General features: G+C 31.8%; 1 protein-coding gene across 4 annotated transcripts in view; it reads left to right on the forward strand.

Moving 5' to 3' along the window:
• Positions 1-25,052, forward strand: part of capt (adenylyl cyclase-associated protein 1) — a 75,992-nt gene that overhangs the window by 19,063 nt on the left and 31,877 nt on the right. Inside the window, exon 1 of one of the 4 annotated variants that reach the window (XM_088239202.1) lies at positions 4,740-5,016. The exons of 2 other annotated variants lie outside the window; for them this stretch is intronic. Coding sequence is in view for 1 of the 2 variants with exons in the window: in XM_088239201.1 (XP_088095327.1) it covers positions 16,218-16,293 (76 nt within the window). In the remaining variant the exon portion in view is untranslated. Of the gene's footprint in view, positions 1-4,739; positions 5,017-16,058; positions 16,294-25,052 lie in introns of those variants that run through there. One more of the 4 variants, XM_088239201.1, reaches the window with a different exon arrangement.

The raw sequence follows: 25,052 nt of genomic DNA on the forward strand, positions 1-25,052 counted from the left end.
GCTTCACCCGTCTTGTGCCTCGTCTTAATTGGCTGTACTCTTCTTTGTTCTCTGTTTCTCCACTTGGCGCAAAAGTAGCGGCAATTATGAAAAAATATTTAAATTCTTAAGATGTTGCTTCGCTAAAAATGCCAATACAAAATATAAGATTTTAGTACACTATGTTTTTCTTATCCTGTTAGGAAATTAATCAATTCAGTATCCATTGAAAATAATTTATGTTTGTAAACGTTAAAATACAAACTTTTTTAATTTACAAAAAATCAACATTCTCCAAATTTAAAAAAATATGCATTTCAGTCGAATGCAACCCTGGAAAATCGATGAAAACACATATACGCTTCTAACTTTTTTTCTATTGAGTATGTTTTCATTTGTAAACCTTGAGTATGTAAATTGGAAAATTTTGCAAAAAACCGCACGTAAATCTGTCAAGCCATTTTCGAGTTTTTACGAGACACAACACGGCGATTCATTTATATATATTAATATTATAAATGAACGACTTTCTTTTTATTATAATTTTTTTATTAATATTTTTTTTTAAATGTCAGCATACGACATGAATATTGTTGGTGATTTGATTATTTAATATTTGGGTTTAATTTCCATTTCAATTTTATATGACTTTTTTTATATATTAACCATACGATAATTTTTAAAGCACTATTTAAAAAAAAAATGCCATAAGAGCATTTTGCACGCTATTCGTTTTGTAATTTTTAATTGCACGTTGTTCGTAATCTTCATATTTTTCTGTTTGTTTAATTTCCTTTTTAATTTTTATATTTTCATATTTTTACTAAACATCTTAGAGAAATAAATGTTTTTTTAAAAAAGAAGATGAATATTTTCATTTATTGAATTTTAAAACGAAAATAATTTAAAAAAAAAACTTTCATGACTTTGACTGCAACATTCGCCATTACAATTTTATCAGTTGTTTTTTCAAAGGCAACTTATTCCACATTATTCACTTTCAAATACACTTTATGCCATGTTTCACTTCCAAAAACAACTTATTCCAAACGAAAATTAAAATAAATAAAAAAATATATTAAAAAAATATATCTTTATAAATATAATTCCTCTGTACGTGTGATGTCACCGTACTCCTCCTAAACGGCTAAAACCGATTTACGTGCGAATTTCAGAGAAATATAGATCTTTGCGCTGTGCGTGTTCGTAGACATTAAAATCTTCAATCGAATATGTAAAAAAAAAAGTTAGGAGCATAAATGTTTTATTCGTCGATCTACCAGAGTTGCATTCGAGGAGAATGCATTTGCAAAAAAATGGAAAGATGTTGTTTTTTTGTGTATAAACAAAGTTTGTTTTTGAATCTTTACAAACAGCATTTGTTTTTTGTGGATCTCAATCAGATTATTTCCTTAAATTCCTTATAATTTCTACCCATTTATTCTCTTTTTATTAGAATTTTGGTAAAACTTAAATAATATTAAATTCAATACGTTTTTATAAATCGTATTCCTACATAAGTACACGACTTTGTTGGTGAGACGACCGGAGTTTGTTTGTGACGTTTGCAAAAATAATGCCATATTTGAAAAAAAAATATTTTATGTTTTGGAATGCAACCATAAACAAGTACCCACTTAAATTCAATATTTTTTGAATATCAAACATTTTTAGTTTTATAATTTAATCACAAACAAGTACCTAGATGATAAGTATTTAGCCAAGATGATAGCAGGCAAGCCAACGTTCGGGCAGGACAACGTCTGTCGGGTCCGCTAGTTTAAATATATATTTTAAAGTGTGCACCTGAAAATAATTTTTCGTCAATTACCATAAAAAAAATTGAGTGGAATAAATGCACTTTGGTAATATACCCCCCACATCATCGTTTCACGGCAATCAAGCAATTAGGGCAAGAACGCTTCTCAATGAGGTTCGTTTTTGCTACATTTACGGGGTCAAATTATCGTTAGACGGATTCCTAATGTCCGCAAGAGTGAATCATGTTCAATTTTCGTAACGACCCTCGAGACCTTGTCGTTTATACCACACAATGTTATATTTAAATGCTAGTTTCTCTAATTCAGATACAGCCGATGACGGAGCTTATCGGCGACGGTCCCGTGTTAATTGGATAAGGATAGTGGTTGTCTGGCAAACTGTTACTAACTACCCAGAAATCATCATATAACCCCCATTAGAGTTCATTTCGTACTCGTAGGTTGAGTCAACAATTTACAGGTATGAAGGATTAGTAATTTGAAGATTAAATCCTCCATCTCAAGTGGACTTGGCAACGCTTACGTCGTCAATCTAAATACTTCACCCACCTTTCGTTTTCATGAATTTTTTTTTTGAAACAGTTTTCATTTGAGTTAAGTGTATTTTTTAAAATAAATATGCTATCATCAATCAATCGAGTGCTTACATAGAAATCAATGGATATGTGTTAAAATATTTGAATATTTCAGGAAATATTTGATCAAATCGGCGACTGTTGCCTCTGAGCATTTTCCTTAACTATTTCTAAATCACGAATAGGAAATCTTCTTACGGGAATATAAAAATAGACTCCGTTAAGCGCTACGTCTAAGGTGTTTGTCTCACGTACAAGGGTTCCTTCCCTTAAAGGTTGATTCCCTTAAACTTATTTTTTATAAATCCTTGGTGTTCCGTGCAATTCACCGCTGTAGTTTGGCCTCTTGGCCTGTTGTGGTACAAACAAGTAAAATGAGATAAAACAATCGTAGTTTCAAGTAACGTTTCCATTTATTATGTCTATTATAATGTTTTCAGAATGGTATTTTTTTTTTTACATACACGCTTTATTTGTGTAATTTGAATACTCAGACGTGATTTATAATATTTTTACAATTCATATTTAAAGCATTAACTTTGTGATTAAACATTTTACTAAACGTTATTAGAACTCTCTGATTAAAATAGTTGAGATAAATTGATTTAAAAAAAGTTTAAAAAAAAATTGTTATGAAAATAATTATTAAACTGTTAAAAACTCGAAACCGGTAGACATAGAAAAGTCGGTAAGTGGTTATATTATACAAATATTTAATAACATTTATTATAATATTTTTGCTTATTTATGTAATTGAATTATGTCTTTGTTGGAACTGTCGTCTTGTTAAAACTAAAACAGTCACATAATAATAAGTCGCGATGGGCGTTAATCGGTCTATTTCCTACTTTTGTGTCCTGCGTGAATGTGTTGTAATAATATGCTGAGACGCGAATAGAATATTCTCAGAGGCGAGTTCGTACGAAATTGTCTGATTATTTTACGAAACTACCTTTAATGTTCTTGCCCAGTGCTGCAGACCTCTCCGGCGAATTGCAATAAACGGAGACCCTTCATTACATTCCCCTCCTTTGTTCTCGGCGACAGCCCGATGATAAATTCATTTCCCCTGTTTCCGGTTGACGGTTGTTGGGAAAATCTCACCTGAATATTACGGTTACCCTTCCTATTTCTTTTGCAGCTACATCGAGGTCCCTTTGTAGAGACATCAATACATCATTGACCAGGTCACGCGATAGGGTTCACTTTTAATAGAAAACATATGGTTACGTAAATATTTGATGCGAAATACCTGTTTAAGGGAAATTTCGTCTCAAACTGATCGATTGTCATTGGGTGAATCGCTTTAAACACTTCGGATACCTCTAATGTATGTGGCAAACTAAGTTTAATTGGAAATTTGTGTTTTCTCTCGAAGAAAAAAGTTTTTAGACATTTTGCTATCGCATCCTCTACTAATATTTTGTAGATATTTATTTATTTATTTATACATCAACGGTTCAAAGAACCTTTTCCAAAAAATGATTAACAGAAATAATCACAGCAGTGCACAGTAAGTATGTAGTACATAATATGAAATAATAGAATAATTAAAACTAAACAATTTAGTGAACATATAATACAAAAAATAAAAAAAGTAAAAAAGAAACATAACATCTCTAAATAAAAGATAACAATAACCATGATAAAATCTTATGTTCTAAATATAAATATAACACAGTAAAGTTGAGAATAACTAGATATTAATAATTAAAAAAAAGAATACAGCATTAGTACTATAAATTATAAGTTTTTTAGAGCAATAAAATAAAAAAACTTAAATTAACTAAATAATACCTTTATTTGGTGAAATCATCAACTTCTTCGAAATCATCATCATGGTTCCAAGAAGTTGCCATTTGACAATAAATCCACCAATGTACCATGTATTTAAATTATGTCTAACATGTTAAAATAAAGAAATAAAAAATCACGTATTCCAGAAAACAAAGTTAAATTTAATATCTGAGAAGGAGTGAAAATAAATACATTTTCTTAAACTCTACCGCCGTTCATATTTTTTTCTTTAGAAATTCTTTTCAGCATATTTCAGAGATGTTATGTTTTCACGTTAGTTACTTTTGATTTTCCATCTAAATTACAAATATCTTTCTTTTTTAAATAATTTGTTAGTTCTTATTCGGTATACTATGATAATAATATAATCGACCTAAGATAATTGCGATTGTTGCGATTATTTTTATTTTGAAGCAAAATCGCAGCACTAGAGATGAATTTTCAGTTTCTTTGATGAAGCTATTTAGTATGAATATTTTAGTTACCTAATCATATGAAAAAATACGACGTCAGCAATAAAATTGAGTAATAGAAAAAACGGTTTATGGATAAAACGCAATGTTCCGTATTCGGTTTAGAGTAAACGGGTATGTTCTGCAAATCATTTAGTCAACGCGAGTGAAACGGTACCAAGAAGTTACCTTACACTCGGTCATTAACGGGATCTTTATATCTCACCTTTCATCATTTATTCATTCGCTATCAGTTGTGGTTTGTGAGTCAGTTAACGTGATCGAGTGACCGAGTATTCAGTTTATCAATTTATAAACGAAGTAACAATCCGGGAGTGGCATGAGTCTACTGAAAAATAATGTGCACGTAAAACTATCTTGTTTTTCCTCGAACTGCTGCTATTTGTGGGATTTTTAATTCATAGTCACCTAGTTAGTATAAAAATTTACTTATTTATTTTCTTAAATCAGTTTTAAAATTGCATAGTTCGTACACAATTTTATCAAAACCCTTTTTATTTTTCTCTCATCCGCATATCGTTGGTCTCTACATGTGATACTTTGTAACTGCAATTTTTGGTCAATTTTAAGTTTTGATGCAAAAATGTCCGTAAAGTGAATTGAATTCGAATCGGGTTGTAGTCCTGTGGCTAGTGTCTCGGACTAACGAATTAAAAGTCCGCGGTTCAAATCCAACTCTACTCCAACTTGATTCCTATATTCTAATAATGAGTTATTTACAACTCATAAATCATAAGAACGCAAATACGTCTTTATTAATAAAAAAAAAACATCATTCTGGTGATACCTTGTATGTACAGGGGCTTATTTCGCGAATAGTGACCTCTCGTAATTAGCCTTAGTTTTTTCCCTCTCCTGGAAGGTTGACACGAGGTGTCACACCTAGAGCAACGATATTCAATTCATCAAATTTAATTATTTCATATTTAATCAGTTGTAAAGTTCTTTGTCGTAAACGTCAAATAAATTACACACATTATCCATTCTAAGGTAAATACTTTTTATGACAAGTAATTACGAAAATTATTTTGCTTTTTTTTTTAATAAACACAATACAATAAACATTGTTGTAGCCATTGTTTCATTAAGTACATTTTTTCACAATCTTTCTGTAGTTAATATTTGAGGAACTGATAGGCCAATATTAATTTAGTTTGATCGTTCAAACGTTTCAAGTTCTTCTTAAAGCTTTACAATCAAATTAACGTTTAATCTAACAATACGCAGTGAGCCGTTTCTTATTTCATTCATTCATAATGAGAAATACTTGAATGTCAGAACAAAATATTTTGTAAATTTAGCAAGGATCATAAAACAATAGTAAATTACGATGGTTTGATCATTTCATTGTAACTATTTTCGTAATTTACACCCAAAGATTTTTTTTCTCAATTCTCAGTAATGTTTAGTATTTAGTGTTTACATTTTTGTTTACGCCAAAAGACCACCTTTTAACAAAACAATTTTACAATACATATATAGAGAATAGTGTCATAAGTGTTAACATAAAGACGCAATCTATTATGCAAATGATCATTTTATAAAAATGCAGCTTAAACAGATATTGAATCAATTATACTTTAATTCTATTAATTAAAATTAGAATCCACAAAACAGAAATGAAATAAAATAGAAAAAATGCCACAAACTGAGAGTAAAAAAATAATTTCACTTCATTATCACGTTCTTGTTTTCTGTCTGATTTTGATTTTGATTTCTGATTGAAATAGGCAACTGTCCCTTATATTCTCCGCGTATCAGAGTTGTATTATTTTATTTTTTAAATCTTGTTTCACCAGCAAAGACCAAATTTAAAAAAAACACCAGTAATGTCTTCATCTTCTATCCTTTTTTACACTTATTGTCCTTATTCTGTTATTATTTTTTCGGCGCTTTGCACATCATTAAACACAACACCAATCTACCCTGACACCACTTTTCCTTTTCGTATACTTTTTTCTTTGTATTATAGGCATTGTGTATCGCCCTATTATTAAGATAATATAAAAGTAATATAACGCCATTCTATCGTGTATATATTTTAATTTTACATAATTATTGCAATGTGCAAGTCAAGAATACTCGTAATTTATTGATCCAATTAAATTGATTTGACGACATTTATTTTAATAGAATATTAATTCATGTAACAAATTATGAAATGTTAGATATTCGTCTGAGGTTACTCAGAGCATAAACTAAGCTTTACCGGGTGGCGCAGTCAGAGCACGTTTCTTGCAAAACATTGAACCTTTACCGTTTTATACATCGCAGTGCCCGATCCACCATTAAATGCAGATAGGAAAGTGATGATTGTACATATTGAATTTATTTGGGAATCGAATGTAGCATATCGTAATGAACACTCAACAGATAAAACAGTTAAATTATATTTGAAGGTTTGATTGATTTCAATTTGCGTGATTATGAATATGATCATAATCACAATAATATTATTAATAGATGTGTTAATAGTAAGTAAACAAGTGATTTCATAATTCAAAGCCTTTGCTCCGCTTGTACAGTTTCGCATCACATGTTATAATTTATTTATATATGAAAAGTGTTTGTGTGTACTACAGTGTAATTAGTATGTAGGCATTTTAAACAGCCCGGCGCTTTGCATGTGATATTCAAATTTAACTGAAAGACGGAAACTTTTAATGACTGACATCTGAATTCCCTAAATTGTTTTCTATTTCGCTTTAGAATTTATTCGCTCTGAGGCCGGATATACATCTGTACCTGTATGTTGTTTACTCTTCAGTTATCCCTTACGTACGAAAATGTATTCATTAATTACAATCGTTCTAATGGGTACTTAACGTTTATATTTACACTGGACAGGTGTACTATTTTCTGTTGGGCGCACGTTACATATTTTATTCGCCTATTACCTACCCGCAAATACAACAAGCTATAAAGTGTAGACAAGCTTCAAAAGCGGATAAGGGATAGATGTTTAAGAACAATAATTATGTCGGTTTTTATAGTTCCCCGACTGTAAATCGACATGTATATCAATAAAAAAATACCGAGTCTTATCATTATTTTTCTGTGAATATAAACATTGTCGTAGCCCTATGGGCGTTTTAATATTTCAATAAATTAATAAAAAATACATGCATTTTTAAATCTAAATAATGTCTTATCTATATCGTGGCATTTAAAAAAATAATAAAATTCACCATTCTGCCCATATTTGAACATCTATATGCCTTCGATTCTTTCATCTGTTGATGTTTGTGAAGTTAAAGAGCTAAAACCTTTATTTATGCGATAAGATTCATCATATTGAATTATTTACCTACATACTAGGCAACGCCTGAAAATGTTATTTTTTCAGTTTCTATACTTCTTTATGGACCAGGTGGATTTATCAACAATATTTTGAGTTTGTCCAAATTTTTGTAGACTAGGACTGGATTCAACTCCCTGGGGAGCTGTTTATATTAACATACTACAACAGAGATGAATAACATTTAAGAGAAGGTAATATAGAAGTCTAGGCATCTACAGGGCTTATGAATCTTTGACAATGAATCAGCCATTGACAGGTTATAAGCCCTGTAGATGCCTAGACTTCTATATTACTTTCTCTTAAATGTTCTTCATCTCTGTTGTAATATGTTAATATAAACGGCTTCCCAGGGAGTTAAATCCAGTCCTTGTCTACAAAAATTTGGACAAACTCAAAATATTGTTGATAATTTTAATAACATAATATAATATTATAGTAACACGCCAGTTATAATGTAATCTTACGTTAAAATGTGACAGCGTATATGAAGAATGTTTCCGGTCACAATAATTACTGATTTTCTATTCCTAGTTGATAGTTCAATTATACACATATCTAAATAAGTAATATGACTGAACATTCAATTATTATCTAATGTTTTAATCAAAATTATTACGTATTTCATAAACGCCCGTGTCCTTTTTTCCTCCTATCGCAAATTTACTATATTTCATATGAATTATTCGATGTTAATAATTTGGTGAAGGCTGTAGATCAAGTATAAATATGTAACTCACACCCAAACATCAAACACCGTACGGTGGGTAGTAGGTAGTAAATATAAAACAACCCATCGCTTTATTATACATACATAATAAACATGCGTTTTATCCCGCTATTTTGACAACGGTAGATTAATTAATTATACTATCATGTGTAACTTGATTGGCTATTCGTCAATGGTGTTTGCTGAATTACGATTAAATATGTATGAGCAGTAAGAAGCATCGCTCCCCCTTCTCGGCGTCTCGCTTTGAAGATTTAAGATAGGTACGCGTATCATATATAGTTAAAAATGAATTACATCTCAATTTGAATCAGGTCGTGGCTATAATTGAAGTTGTAATTTCACTCATTTGAGCTGATGTCTTTTCTCTCCCTTCGTCTACAAAGTATAACTTTTAGTAACCGACTTAAACAAGATTTTCAGCCGAAACTGAAACCGAGTTTCGGTTCTGTTAACATATTTTCATAACTTAAAAGTCACTTCAAAGCGTCCAAAATTAAGCGTATTTATTGTTAAACCTTACGAGTTCATTAAAATTACTGTCACATAAAACACACTATGAAATAAAAGGCATTAATTTAATGAATAAATTTCTTTATTTTTAGCAATTTTTGGTTCGTTGTTATGTTATACGTCGTCATCAATATCATCATAAGCTTGAAAGCCCTGGGTAGGCCTTGGCTGAATCCAGAAGTATCCTCCATCTATCCTCTACTCTTGCCGGCCCGCAGCCCTTCCTCTCCAGTTTCTCACTTCCAGCATTGTCGTATCCGCACTAATGCAGTCCCTATATCGCATTTTGGGCCTTCCTGGTCTTCGTCGTCCATTCTAATTATATGGCCAGCCCACCTCAAGCCCCTCTTTGATGTAGTTGATTACATCGGGCGCTCCGTAGATTTCATATAGCTCCCTATTTGTTATGTTATACATATAACTTATATATGTGTAACAATTCTTTAATGTACGTTATAGGAACTTTAATTGATTAATTGTGAACGGATTACAAAAATATGAATATGAACGATCTTAGAACTACTAACTATAGTCAACAAATCACAAAATCAGTCTAGTCTTTATTTGTTTATGTTAGGCACATCGGCCGGCCCTTACCGAAAACGATAAGGGCAGGTCTGAAGGTCACGTAAATAAGATGTTGTTATAAATTTATATTACAACCAGAATGATCTTCTTTTTTTAAAAAAAGAGAATACAATTCTATTGAAAAAGGTTTCAACTAAAATACATCAATATTTAATTTTTTTTAAGTATTACCAAAGGCATAATTTTACGTAGAAATAAAAGAAAATGTCACAAAAATGTAAGTGATTTAAAATGCTTGTATTTCTTTTTAAAATCAAAAATTTAAATTTGTCTTCGGCTACTTTCACGTTCAATTTATTATCTTCAAATTATTACGACAAATTTTTGTTCAATACTTCGTCTTTATTTAAATCTCAGATACCTAAGTTTAGTCTAAATTTGAAATGGCGTAATCTGCTGGTCTAAAAGTAATTATATTTTAGTTACATAAAACTTTTCAGTATATTTTTCAACAGAAATACCTTTAAAAAAGATTGTTTTTATCTAATTTATGTTTTTTTAATTTTTTAATTTTAATTTTTGCGCGATTAAAACATTCGTTTTAAATGAGCAAAATCGTATGATTTCCTAATTTTGCGTTCGTTTAACCAGACTACAGTCTTAAATCTGATATGGCTGTGATGTCACAATATTCGACATAGGACACAAGACTTGATATATCTCTCTTATTTCTTTAAATTATAAATTCGTATTTTTTGTAATCTTCAAATGGACATTTTCACACCCGATTTAGAAAGTAAAATTTGTATAACTATGCTAAATGTTAATAAAAAAAATATTTATTTTTGCTACGCGAAGAATAACAGGGCTAAATTATATGTTTCTTCGCATAAATTATGGGAAAGGAATTATTAAACAGAATGTCTTCATTTTCAAATCTCTTAACTTTAGAATATTCCGTCTTTTACTAGTGGTAACACGATGTTACATCACCGCGCGCAAAGGGATTATTTACCACAGTCTTTCAAGAGTTAAACAAAATCAATTTAACTATTGCGAATGAGACTGAGACAAGCATTACGAGTATCTACAAAATCAAGATATGAGTTCTGTTATTATTTACTGTTTCAGCATTTACTTTGTGAAATAACATGTTAAATATATTTTGAATTAGTTGGTATTTAACCCCTTTCTTGACATGTATCCTATATATACATATGATCTTTTTTTTTTTATTTCCTGAAAACGATCCGGATATTTGGAAATCCGGATGATTGGAGTTAGGATAAAGGGAGTTCACAGTATATCGATTTGAATTTCAAACAAAATCAATATTGTGTCCATGACCCGAAGGCTTGAAAGTGAAATTATTTCATAATAACATTATGCAATAATAAGAAACTTCAGCCTTACAGGAAATTGGATATAAAAAATGTTTTCTTACGCGCGGTAAAAATTAAACCATCAGATTATACGCCAAAGTTTTTTGAGAACGTACGAAAAAAATATTTAAGAAAAAAACGAATTGCTTTAGACGTAACTAGTTTATATGAATCAACCAATGATAAACAGTTCCGGAAGATTTTCGATTTACTTTTCGTCAACGGACCAATCTGCAGAAGTAACCGAGAAGAAGCGGAAGAGAACTTTAGACGTCGTACGCGGATTAATTTCAGAAATACCAAACTTTAAAAAATGATAATACAATTCATAAATTAAATAAAAAAAATCTTAGTTTAAGTCTATTTACAAATAATAAAAACCACCGCACTGCCTCGTTGTATTTGTGCCCTGAATATTTGAATGTATTCTACTTGCATTCTCTGATACTCTCTCTCTCTCTCTCTCAAATCCACTTGTCATCTCTGAAGATGGTGGTCACACTGGTCACGCCCGACTCCAGGCATTTTTCCCCTGTTGGCAGCGTTTCTTCACCGGAACAGTTCTGTGCTTCTCTGTATCTAGCGAGGTATTTTCTCTGTCTGCAGTGCCTTCTGAGAGCTCTAGTAATAACCGTACTATTATGTATGTAGATCATACTGAATAATTATAATTCCGAATATATCCAGAGGCCAAATAACAGCTGTTATTTCCCCAAAAAATGTAAAATAAAATATAATTCTTTATTTAGCATTCAAATGAGGAAGTTCAGTGCTACGGGAAATTTGATTTTTTTTTTTTCTTACACGCGGTTAAAATAAAAAGAGATTTAATTGTACGGTGAAGTTTCTCGAAAATGTATAAAAAAAGCAATAAAAATGAAATACTTCGAACCACGTCACAAGTTCTTCCGAATCAACCAACGATGGAGTATTATGATAGATTTCCGGTTTTCGGAAAGCTAACTCATCAGTCGGGACAGCTCACCGTCGGCAACTAGTAACGTCACTGACGAAGTTTTTTTTTTTTTTTTTGTGTAAATAGAAATATTTGCGTCCTTATAATTTACGCAAATATTTAATTTTGCGGGCCATTTTCAACGAGTTGTAAATAACTCACTATTAGAAAATGGAAATCAAGTTGGGGTAGAGTGGGATTCGAACCACGGATCTTTGATTCGTGAGTCCGAGATGCTAGACACGGGACCATAACCCGATTCACAAGTAATTTTCATAGCGATGTTGATACGAGCATAAAAATAAAAAGTTTTTTTGGGTTAGTTTGATAGTATTGAAATTTCGCATTCCGAAAATTTTCGATACACGGGGGGGGGGGAGGGTTACTTTCTTTCTATGTAAATCGAATCTCTAATAAGAGTACCAAATTATTACTCTGAGTCAAGTATCAAAATAACGAGATGTCATTTGACACCGCGTCTTCCGTATTTGGGTTAGACCATAATTTGACTCTCCAATACCCCTGGGTTAGCGGATTACCCCGTTATGTCTAATCTTTAAATTTTTCACTCTTTGGACAAATAATGAGAATGTTTAGTGGCTTTTTTTATTTGTTAACACAAACAAACCATTTTTTTTTTATGTTAGGTATTATCGGCGCTATGATTTTTTAAAGTTTTGTATTTCTGAAATAACTCCGCGTGTGTCGTCAGAGGTTCTCTTCCGCCTATTCTCGATCATTTCTGCCCATTGGTCCATTGACGGCAAGAAACCCGGAATTTTTAAAATAATTTTTTCATTTAAAATTTTCACGATAAACCCTTACATTTAACAAAATATTTTTACTTTTAAAATTCACATTCTACTGTTAATGATAATATTTTTAACATTTTTTGTATAGGTTGTCTGAGTCTTGTGTTTAGTTTTGTCTGGTAGTTTATTGTATAATTTCAGTCCATAGTTTATTAGTATCGATTGTCCTTTTATCGTTTTAGAAGGTTGTACATGATATTTTTCTGATATTCTCGTTTGTGTTCATGTTTACTACAGTGTTTTTCAAGTTTTAATTCTTCGTCTACAATTACGTCAGTGGCTAATTTATGAATAAATTTTAAGGATTCTTGTTTAAAGAGTTCAGTTACATTTAATTGTTTAGTTTGTTTTTTGATGAAATTTTCCATAAATCTCTTATCATTGGTTGATTCATGTACACCTGTGACGTCGTTCAAAGTGGTTCGTTTTTATTTTGTCTATTCTTCAAATATTTTTTTGGTATATTTATTCATGCACATCAGCAGACCAAGAGACTTAGTGCAAGTGTTGAATTACTGTTCCTATCTAAATCTGTAAAGCAGATATCTAAAAACTATACTCGTAAAATGTTTAGTCTGACGTTAATTTTATTGGGTCAGCAAATTCCGCTTGTTAAGTTTCCCGTTTGTTTATTTTTCAAGTATTCATAACACATAAAATAACCGTCGTTTTTCATAACTGTATATTTAATTAATCTCGTTCCTAGGCTTCAGAATTTACATTGAAGAGAGAATTGAATGATGGTTATCTCCCTACAAGAGAGGAATTTGTGGTGTATATATTGGCCTGGGCAAGTTTTATTCTAAAGAGTATTTTTCACTATCCATAAGTCAAAGCAGAAAAGCACCAACAGAGAGCTTTCAAGTGCCTTAGCTTGAGGGCATATGGTAAACCCAAAAAATAAATCAACTGGTGATTTATCTGAGAATGTTTTATTTGAGATTTTGAAAAATAATAAATTTGCCTTGATTTTGAAACTTTATTGACTACACTTATTTGTTTATAAATTTGTATAAACCACTTTCATTTTTTTAATTACACTTAGACCGGTTTTGAGGTTACTAGGCTAATCAAAAACTTCAAATAATAAATAATCAATTAAATTTAACTTCGAGTCCTCTTTTAAAACAATTCCCGTTATGATTTATTTTATCCTCTTTCTCTCTCTTTCTTTCAATGTTCTGTCTCTTTCATACAATATTTTATTATATAAATAGCAACGCGTGTAATTATAAGTTAGTTAAATTTCTGACGATGAGGTAGTAACCTCGAAACCGGTCGAAGTGTAATTAAAAAGAAAAATTAAAGTGGTTTATACAAATTTATAAACAAATAAGTGTAAAATGCCATACCACAAAGTGAAAAATGTTTTTGATTACAATAATATTTTATTGACTACCCTAAAATATAGTTGCAAAACAGTCCACTAACATTTTTTATTGATTTATTAAGGAATGAACTATAGTTGTGTTATTCATAACACAACTATGGTCCAAAGTTTAAAAAATAAAATAAAATATATAAGTTACATACAAATTAACGAAACTCTTTCATATCAATTCCAAGTATTCCTGTATATAATATCAGCAACAAAGAGTCATTTGAAAATATGTATTTTAAACGCTTGAACAAAATCTCCAAAAAGTGACGTACTTTTGACGAAATAAAATTTATCTACGTGAAACACCTGCATGTAAATAATGAAATAAAGGGATATTTTTCAATTAAATATGGAAAATGACAAGTGCTTCGGGACATACTTTTTCCTCGATCTGACAAAGTTAGACCAGATATGAATCTCGTAAGCGTTTATCTGACCACCCACATATCTCAGCTGTCAAAAATACCTTAATACAAATCGCTTTTGGGATCCGCTCGGAAAAAAGGTCCTTAGTAGATAAAAATATTTTAGGGGTGTAATAAATGGTCCACTTTTTAAAATAAAATCACTCAAAACTAAAATTCATCTTTAAAAGTATTCGGCTAACATTAACAATGCTTGGTAGACCTCTAGATTCATACTTTAAATGTAATATAAATATCTATAAAATATAGACAGGCGCCATGGCACCCTTGGTTAGAAGGTCAACGGTGAAACTGGCGTCGCGGGTTCGATTCTCGCCAGTTGCGAGAAAAAAATCAAAATAAATATTTTTTTTCTTCAATGGTCTGGGTGTTGTGGTGTATTTTTCATAACTTACTTCCATATCCTCTCTTTCCCACCCACTGACAAGCCTAAAAAATAAAGGCTTTCGGCGGATTATTACCTTTTTTTTATATCTACGGATGATTCTTATCACGTTTGGTTTAAGTCAAAGGTTGGTTGTATGTGGGGTACACCACAGTGTATTAATTTATTATGTTCATCATTATTATAAATTTCTTGGCGAGAAACGCATTATTTAGCCGCATGTTTCAATATATTGTAATGTACGCTAGGCAATCTAATTTAAATCTTAATAAAATCGGGTTGTGGTCCCGTGGCTAGTGTCTCGGACTCACGGACCAAAGGTCCGTCGTTCGAATCCCACTCTACCCCAACTTGATTCCATTTTCTAATAGTGAGTTATTTACAACTCGTTGAGAATGGCCCTCAAAATTAAATATTTGGGTAAATCAAAAGAACGCAAATATTTCTTTTTTAAATTTGAAAAAAATTCTAGCAAAAATGGCCGGTCCCTCAAATATCGCCACGAAAAAAAATCGACGATCCGTTAGTCTATGGCGACAAAGCATCATTATTCTGTTCACAAAATGCAATCGAAAAGCAATCTAAACTAACCATTGATAAGCCAAGTCAATTAAATAAATTTTAAGAATTAATTTCAAAAATATATTTTTTGACATCCCACATTCAACTCATTTTAACGTTGCCTATTCTTGATATGTTTTTTTCAGTGCACTTTTTAAAAATTAATTTAAAAATAAGTATACTATTTTACTTCCCATCTCTCCGACTATCCCTGCGCAAAAAATCAAGTCTATCGGTCGCTCCGTTGAGACGTGAAGGACATGCAAACAAACACATTCGCATTTATAGTATAGAAGTATAGATTGACTACCGAACGCATTCGTCTAAGTAGGCATCTTCGAGAATCATTCTCGATACTTTTTATTCAGTACAGATCCGATGTCGTCACTTATCGGATGCATCGCCATTCGCCAGATGCATTAATTAGACACACTAAAACAACATATATTTTTATAGATATTAATATCTTATCTTCCCGTGTAGTGGAATTATCTTGTACAAACACAAATGTTGACGTATGTGTATACAAAATACAAACATAAACAAGTAAAACAGTGAACGGAAGCTCTCCATAGATGTGAAGTTGCCGAACAATGCTGATAATATGAGTTTCTAACAAGTTTAACACGATGATGATGTGTGATGTTTACTCGATTGGTTTTATGTTTACTCCACACTCTCGACATGTGGTGTCGGCTGTCGGCTTTACCGGATAAAGGTAAAATATAACAAATTCCGCTTTTTGGAAATCTTTATATAACTCCCCACTCCACCCTAAACCCCTTCCCTATTCTGAAGCTTTCACGAGTATCTCGAAATGCCTATGGTGTTAGATTCGGTATTCATTTGAGAAAAATCAGACAGTTTAATACTTTTAGCTTTATGACAATTCAGTTATCAAATGTCGATAGTCTATGGTTTTGAAATTTGCAAGTTGTGGTAGTTTTTTGTCTAGGGTTATTTATCACAAATTTGCTTGAAATGAATAAAATATGACAATACTATCTGTATCTATTTTATTCGTAGGTAATATAAGTATTTGTTCTTCATAATTTATTAACAAAAACCATAAATATATTTTTATTTTTCTCACCCCTCTCAAATAGCATACACGTTGGTTGTACCTTGCAGTATTTAACATTTTCGTTGACGCTATATGTTTAGTGCAAAGAAAACTTAAAAAGAAACCGAAAAAAGCACAAACGAGTGTGGGCGTATTGTGAATAAAATGAAGTTAAAATTTTATAAATTGTGTGCTAAGTTATTTAATGCATTCTTATTTCATAGCTATGAAATTTTAAATATTTCTTAAGCTATTTTAAATTTATTACCGACTCAAGTATTAAAGTTATAATTCATGGCATAAAACTTAAACGGGTGTAAAAGTCTAACGGCGGGAGTTAGACGATAAATCCGCCCCCCTGCATTTAGTGTTAAATTACCTTTATCCCTTTATCTACTTCTGCTTAAAGTAAGTTATATACAATAAAGTTTCCATATCGTAAAAAGTTGTTAACAGTAACTATAGAAATTCATTCGGTTTGTAATTTGAAATAAGGCTCTTGGCTGTAAGCTAAGTAATTGTAAAATTGAAATTGAGTTTTGTAGCATCATTTGTTTAATGTTCAATATAATTTAATATCTAAAGCATTAATTTTGTGGTCAAACATTTGACTAAATGCTTTTAAATTTTTGTATATTACCACTTACCGACTTTAAACTTTCTACTGGTTTTAAGACGTACCCGTCTCTTCTTTAGGACACCGATTAAACCAGCATGCAAAACTCACTATACACCTTCACCATAGTTGTTGCACAAAAATATAAACCCATCACGACATGCAATTTATTAAGCAACCCTTATATGCACGGATTAGGTTTTGAAAATATTTTATGTTGTGGGAGAAATAGTTGAGAAAAGGGGGAGGGGATGAAGGAAAGGATGAAATAACAATTTCTCCGAATTCAAAAATCACCTAATGAATTTTAATCATGACTTAAATAAAGATAAAGGAGTTAAAATTTTACATACTAATAAAAAAGGGTTAAAAGTAAATAATATATAAATATTTCTCATTAGGAAAGCTTTAAGTTCCTTTAATTAATAATCAAACAATCTTTCAAATAGCCCATTATACGATGTTCCATTGTAATGGTCACCCTATACCTATTAAACTAACGCCTCTCCCTTCATCCCCTCCCCCTTTTTTCATTTTTTTCTCCCGTGTCATAAATTATTTTCATAACCTAATCTAATCATTGCATGTAAGGGTTGCTTATTAAAATGCATGTCGTGTTGGTTTTAAAGTTTTGTGCAACAACAATGGTGAAAGTGAATAGTGGGTTTTGCATGTTGGTTTAATTGGTGTCCTGACGAAGAGACGGACGCATTTTGACACCGGTAGACATAGAAAAGTCGGTAAGTGGTTATATACAAATATTTAATAACATTTAGTTCAATATGATTGCTTAGACGCCTATTCACGGACGGGGTTCCGGCTGGGGTTTCTGTGCTGTAAAAATTCACCATTGTATTTAGGCTCTTGTCTTGGCCTAATTTGACAGAAAAAAATTAATTGAACCGACTTTTTTAATTTAACAATTTACCTATTTTATGTGCCTGAAATATTTCAAATTGAAATGTTACCAAATGGTCTCTTCGACATTGATCGCTACCGCGTGTCTAAACAAGTTGATTGGACATTTAAGCAGGACGTGATTGAATATCGTCACTATATTTGACAGAGTACTTACTCATATTGCGTATTACCTATCACGCTCTCTTGGGGGATACGTCGACAGTGGCGGAAGTGCTATAAAAGTGATCCGGGCACTTACGGTTTTCCTATAATTTTTATATGAAATAAAATAAATCGACTACATTAATATTTGGTTAATGAAAGCAGATAATAAGCTAGTTGTATGTTGTTGTTTTAAAAGTATACCAAAATTGTTATATAAATAAAAGACGAGTGTTGTATTATACATTTGTCAGAAGCCATTTGGAATACGCCTCTCAGATATGGAATCCCCAGTATGCCATATATATAAGTAGAATAGAAAATACTCAAAACAAATTTATAAAGTACCTTAAATACAAAACCGGTATTTCTTATGTATCTACTCTCACTGCCTCCACCTTCGATGGAATCATTTCTCTACAATACCGCAGAGTGTGTGCGGACCAACTACTGCTTTACAAAATTGTGACAGGAATGGTTGACTGTACAGAGCTGCTTGGTTTAATAACAATACATGTGCCAGCCAGGATTTGTAGACGGTACCACCTGTTTCATGTACCAATAAGTAAAACATCGTATGTTAAAAATGCTTTTTTTCGTAGGACTTTTTTAATGTACAATACAAAATTTAAAAATATAGATTATACAAACATCACTCTGTCAGATTTAAAATTTACACTAAAAATGTATTATGTAACTTAGTAGATATTATAATAATAAATATGTACATCTCCCCCCCCCTCCTTATCCTCTCTTCAAGCATTTTAGTCCTTATCCCGCCCAATTTACAGTAAATTAATGTTCTTAAAATTAATATTTAAAAAAATCTTTGATTATTGAGTACTTGAAAATAACATTTTTATATGTATAAATTGTATGTATTTATTTGATATGTAATATATATATTCTTTACTAACTTTGTATACTATGTGGAAATCTGTTATTAGTTCTGAGTTTATACACTATATCTGTTTGTTTACTAAAAATATGTATGTAGAACTGTTGATTTCCCTAATAAAATAAAAATACTTTAATCCACATCCAATTTTCAGAAATCATAATTGACAAAAATCACGCTCACGAAGGATGGGGCACTAAAAATAAAATACTTATCCTCATTAAAATAGCATTATATCAACTCATTAGTTAACCCAAATTTTTTTTTGTTAATGATCCTTAAGATTAAAATAACTTTATTTTATTTACTTTCATATAATTTAGAATTATCTATCCTTACCTCTGTTTTGTATAAATACATTGAACTCCTTAATTAAGATACCAGTCTCGAAGATGTCGTGAAAACGATGAAACCGGTCACTGGATATTCCAAATTTTTGGATTAAAGTATCACTCGTCTTTTATTTATATAATAAATTACAATGAACTTCCATCAAGAATTTTCACTTACAAACCTTATTTTTTTTTTTTTTTATACCAAAATTGGTTCAGGTTTGAGGTGCGGAAAATGGGGCAACAAAGAGTCGATTTTGTCTATTTTAGTTTGGCATAAAAGTTCCGACATGCAGTTGTTTTTTTCGCACAGCATCGGGGAGGCATCTGCACGATAGTGACAGGAAAATAATGTTCAAATACCAATTTATCAAAATTCCTTATCACCGCATATCCTCACAATTTATGTAATCCGGAACACAAAAAAATGTATACGTACATAATATCTAATCTAAACTAAATACAATATTTCATGTCAAACTTTCGATTGTGTTCATTTAATATAAATACGACTTATGTACTCAACGAATATGTACTCAAATCTAGCAATAGCAAAGCATTGCCGGGTTCAGCTCGTACATAGATAAAACACGCGAATAAAAAAAACTCAAAATAATGATGCAATAATGCGCCAAGTTATTTTAAATTTAATCTTTATTAGTGAACTCTAAACTGATACAATAAAATATTGTATATTTTTTGTCATGTACACTGTTTGATTTTTAAATAATATAAATAAGGGACGTGGTATTCGGAAATTTAAAATGGTCTTCATTAACTGACTATATTACTGTAATCAGTATTTGGCTACCTAAAAATGTATTTAATGAAAATTGTGCGTACGTACACAAGGGACATGGTATTCGGAAATTTATGATGGTCTTCATTAACTGACTATATTACTGTAATCAGTATTTGGCTACCTAAAAATGTATTTAATTAAGATTGTACGTACGTGTCATTCTGATTATATAAGCGACGTAAAGTTTCATCTCGTCGAAGTCATTATGCACCACTGATTATAACAATCATAATGATAGCGGTATATCAGAACTTAAGCATGACATTAGTTTGATGGAAAGCGGCGAAACTTCGAGAAAACTGAGACTTGTCAGTGTCAAAAGTAATGAATAGCTTCCAGCAAATTCTGGTATCTCGTGTGTTGTCAGTCTGACGGAAACACGGCCGAGTGGACATTTTGTCACCAGTACAAGCGTTAGTGAGCCGTAAAACTTGACATCTCAAGTAACAACTCGCAGATATTTTATTCTCCTTCAACTTCCTTAGATGATTTCATTGTTTTTTTATGAGCTGGATTTGGGGAAAACACGTCGATCTAAATGAGCCATTTCCTTTCATGTTAGTCGAGAATTTTCAACAGTGATATAACACAAAGATAAGCTTTTGTATATGTATTTGAATTGTTTTTACCGAATTTAATTAAGTACCTATAAGAGAGATTTTCAACATCAAATACAGGAACTGGAGTACAAGTAATAAAATAAGAGATAATTGCACAAATATAGCTTTTTTCCTTAACACTGCCGAAGGTAATTAGAAACGAATTGTTTGTATCCAAAAAATAAATCTTAAATATTTTTTAAAGTCCGAAGTCGTGGGGCGTCAGAGCGTTTGCCTACAATGTGAGAGGTCTCGAGTTCGATTCCTTACATGGTTAACATGAAATATTTATTTAAAAATGTGTTATTACACTAGAATATTTCATAGTCCCAGGACCGGCACCTTAAGCGTAAGACTGATCATCTCATGTAACAAAAATGATCAAGTTACGCTGCGATTGGTGTACCAATGCCGTTTCCTATGCACCTTTCATTTTTCCCTTCAATCTGTCAGCGCTTAAAATCTTCTTGGGTTATCCCCGATCACTGGACTACGCAGTTTTTATCAGGTCAATGTTAAATTTAATGACAAATTATTTGTTTTCAATATTGTTGATTCCCCTTCGTGCTGCTGCATATATCCTTATAACTTAACACTTTCTGTGGTCTTGTCCCTTTCCTCCTCTCTATAGTTACCGAATTGAGCTTCTCGCTACTATCAGATCTGGTGGCTTCCAAAAAGAATTCCAAGGCTTTTAAAAAGTTTTGTACTCATTTCGGCGAATTGACTGTCTCAATTTAATCCCAGTCAGTGAAGAATTCATTTCCCTCTTTTTTCAATCCAATGAAGTGCATATTATGTACTTCTGGATTACCTTCTTTCAGCACAAAGATGCTAAGGCTAGCAGATTAAAGAGAGCTCCTTCGGGTAACTTTTCTCGTTCAGCAACGAGTAACTTTTATGTGTAGGTATGTGGGCACACCCAAGGAGACTTATGTCTATAGATACGATGTGCGGTATGTGGTGGGCAAGCTGCCCTATGTACAATTAGTTGCGGAAAAGGAAATGATGATGTAACGTAATTTTTCTTATTTTATATACAAATAACTGGGTACATATGAATTAAATTTTAAGTTTCATTATAAATTATCACAACACTAGCGGACCCAACCGACATTGTCCTGCCTTAACGCTTGCTTGCTATTAGCTGGTTCAAGAAACGTTTTTTCAGCGCCACCAATCGGGTCTACTTGTGAATCTAAACCATCCAAGGACTCACTCAAACAATTTCATAAAAATCGGTCCAGCCGTTTAGGAGGAGTTCAGTGTAGACGTGGGTAAGACCCTGTCACCGAGAGGATACGTATCACTTGATCTGCATCACCAAAGTGACTGAATCTTTTAAGTAGTTCAATTGAACGAATGTATCTTTTGCTCATTCGGCTCATTTAGGTCATCGTATCTCCGCATCTTTTGCATCTTCGTATCATTTGTATCCCCATATCTTTCGTGTCTCTAGTTCGTTTAGTTCTTTTGTTTGCTTGAGCTGAATGTGTACGAACGGGTTATGAAACAAATAGTTCTAAACCTTTGGCTGGTTTATCAACGTGATTTTCTTTTATCGGTTTTATAATATTGTTCTTTAGATATTATAATATTGCAGACCTGTAGAAAATAGATAAATTGTTTTATTTACAAAGAGAACATAAATATTATAAGGCATTTTTATGGAACTAATTAGCACAATTATATTTCATGCAAAGTTTATTTTTTTTATAATTAATGTTTTGTTTATATTTTTAAATTATAAATATTTTAAATCCCCTAAGCGGGCTTTACATTTCGTTAAAGCAGGTTTTTATATTTATAACGTGTGAAGTTATACAATATACAGGGTGTTCTTTAAACCCTGTCACATCCGAAACCGCGATGAGCAGTATAACCAAGAAGACATATTGGCACATTAAAATTAATTTTTAGAACGAATGAAATTTACAAAAATAAAATATTTAAAAGAACGAATGGTTGTTCACTTCTGCAAGGGAGAAGCGAAGAGAGGGGAGGGGGGAGTCTGACACACCGTCAACCACATGGCCACGCCCCCCTCGCTTCTCCCCTGCAGAAATAAGCAACTATTCGTTTTTTATAATATTTTATTTTAAAAATATTTCTGCGTTCTAAATATTGTTTTAAATATGCTAATATGTCTTCTTGCCCATACTGATCATCGTGGTTTCGGATGTGACTGGGTTTAAAGAACATCCTGTATAAAACAAACAAATGCAAAAAATTTAATAAAGTATATTTTTAAATCAATAATTGGCCTCTAGCCCCATATGGATAACTGACCAAATAAGTTATTCCACAATCAGATTGATATTTTTTAAATATATATTTTTTTTAATTTGTTATTATTATTTTATGTTATTTCTTCTATTTCAATTGTTATACTTCGATAGTAATGTTTTAATCGCTCTTTATTTAAAGTCACTTTATTTTTTTTATGCTAACTTTTATGGTTAAACGCGGGCTCAGCATAGAAAACTGTAAAACATTAGTGAATATGTATGTTAACGACTGTAATTTTGGAATAAATTAATTAATAAAAGTGTTTCTATAAATATTAATTTTGAACATTAAAATAAATAATATCTAATGAACTCGACCATTAACGAAATATTAATGAAATATGAATTAGAGGTGGTAAAAAAAACATAACTGCTTTTTAAAAACAGTTACCATCCGGAAACACGTAAAACACTTTCACAAAAATAAATTAAATTATTTTAAAAAAAAACAAAAACAAAAACTAAATCACCAAGCGCAGATGTAAATAAAAAAAAAACATTTCGCTTCGCGCGAAAAGGTCAACGCCCCGCCGAACTCCGTACCGCGCTTCGCCCTAACTTCAAATCTTCATTCACGCCTGTTGTACACTCCGCTGCGAAACCATAACAGGGGAACCGCAGTAATTTCGCCATGTCTTGCCCGTATGTAGGAGAAGCGGAAAACTAGCGAAACTGCCTGTTCTAACGCATAAATTTGACTATAATTCTATCTCTTTCCCCGCGCGGTTTCGTCGATCTGCTCCGACGCCAGCCACACTTCCGCGCTCCGGCCGCCACTTTGTTGCGGTGCCGCGTTGTTTTCGCACGTGTTTGTAGAAGTCGACAAAAATAAAAAGCGAAACTACATTTTTTTCATAAAATAGACGTCGATTTTACTGAAAAATTAATTCAAAAGGTCAGAAATAGATATATTCTCTATTTATTAAATCATTCAGACTTTAAAAATAATATGAACAATTGCAGGCATGGAGAGAAATCCAGAGCAAATTAAATGAGAAAGCGATTCGGATAGTCGGAGTTCGGATAGTTGGAGTTCTACTGTATTATTAAATTGATGCTTGAAAAGTTATTTTAAAGATAATAAAATGATATACTACACAATATCTTCATGCGATGACGTACCCTTTTCCGGAATGCCAGTTCGGTTGTCTCGTAATGCCCAGCAGTAGGTATGTACTAGGTACTGGGTGCTTGTACTTGCTGAAAAGAAGAAGGTTCGTAGCGTACATGGGTTGCATTTCAACCTATCTCCACCCGGTACCCGCACGTCATTACTTTTTCATAAGCGTGGCGTATCCTATTTCGAGACTGGTCTTGTATTAAAGATTTCTGCTCCCTAATATCGTTTTTCCGGGAATGTAATGTACTATAACTATACCTGATGTAGTAAATGACGCCAAACCGATTTCTCCGTATAAAAAATAAGTATCATTTTCAACTGACAATCGTTATTTGTCACAAAAATATTCCTAAAAATAATATTTACGAAATAATTAAAATGAGAAGTACCAATTAATAAACAATGATATCATCATTATAGTTTTCACATCTGTACAGAGGTAAGTGGATTAACCGTTCAGTGGCTTTGAGAATCGCATTATTGAGATCCTTTTCGATGTCCTCCGAGCACTCTGATTTATAATAACTGTTATAATTTAATCCGCATCCTTTTTATTTTCTCCAAAATTTACGCTGACGGATAGAACCATTATCTTGTTGACTTTATTCTCCGAATTGCTAATTTTTTCCCATCTCCGTAAGCCATATTACGCCTTGTGTTACTGAAATATGTCTCGAGGGCCTTACTGCTACATGGG

Source organism: Micrasema longulum, unplaced genomic scaffold, assembly GCF_059751315.1.
Source record: "Micrasema longulum isolate JH-2025_06_02 unplaced genomic scaffold, ASM5975131v1 h1tg002092l, whole genome shotgun sequence".
In the NCBI taxonomy this organism is placed as follows: Eukaryota; Metazoa; Arthropoda; class Insecta; order Trichoptera; family Brachycentridae; genus Micrasema; species Micrasema longulum.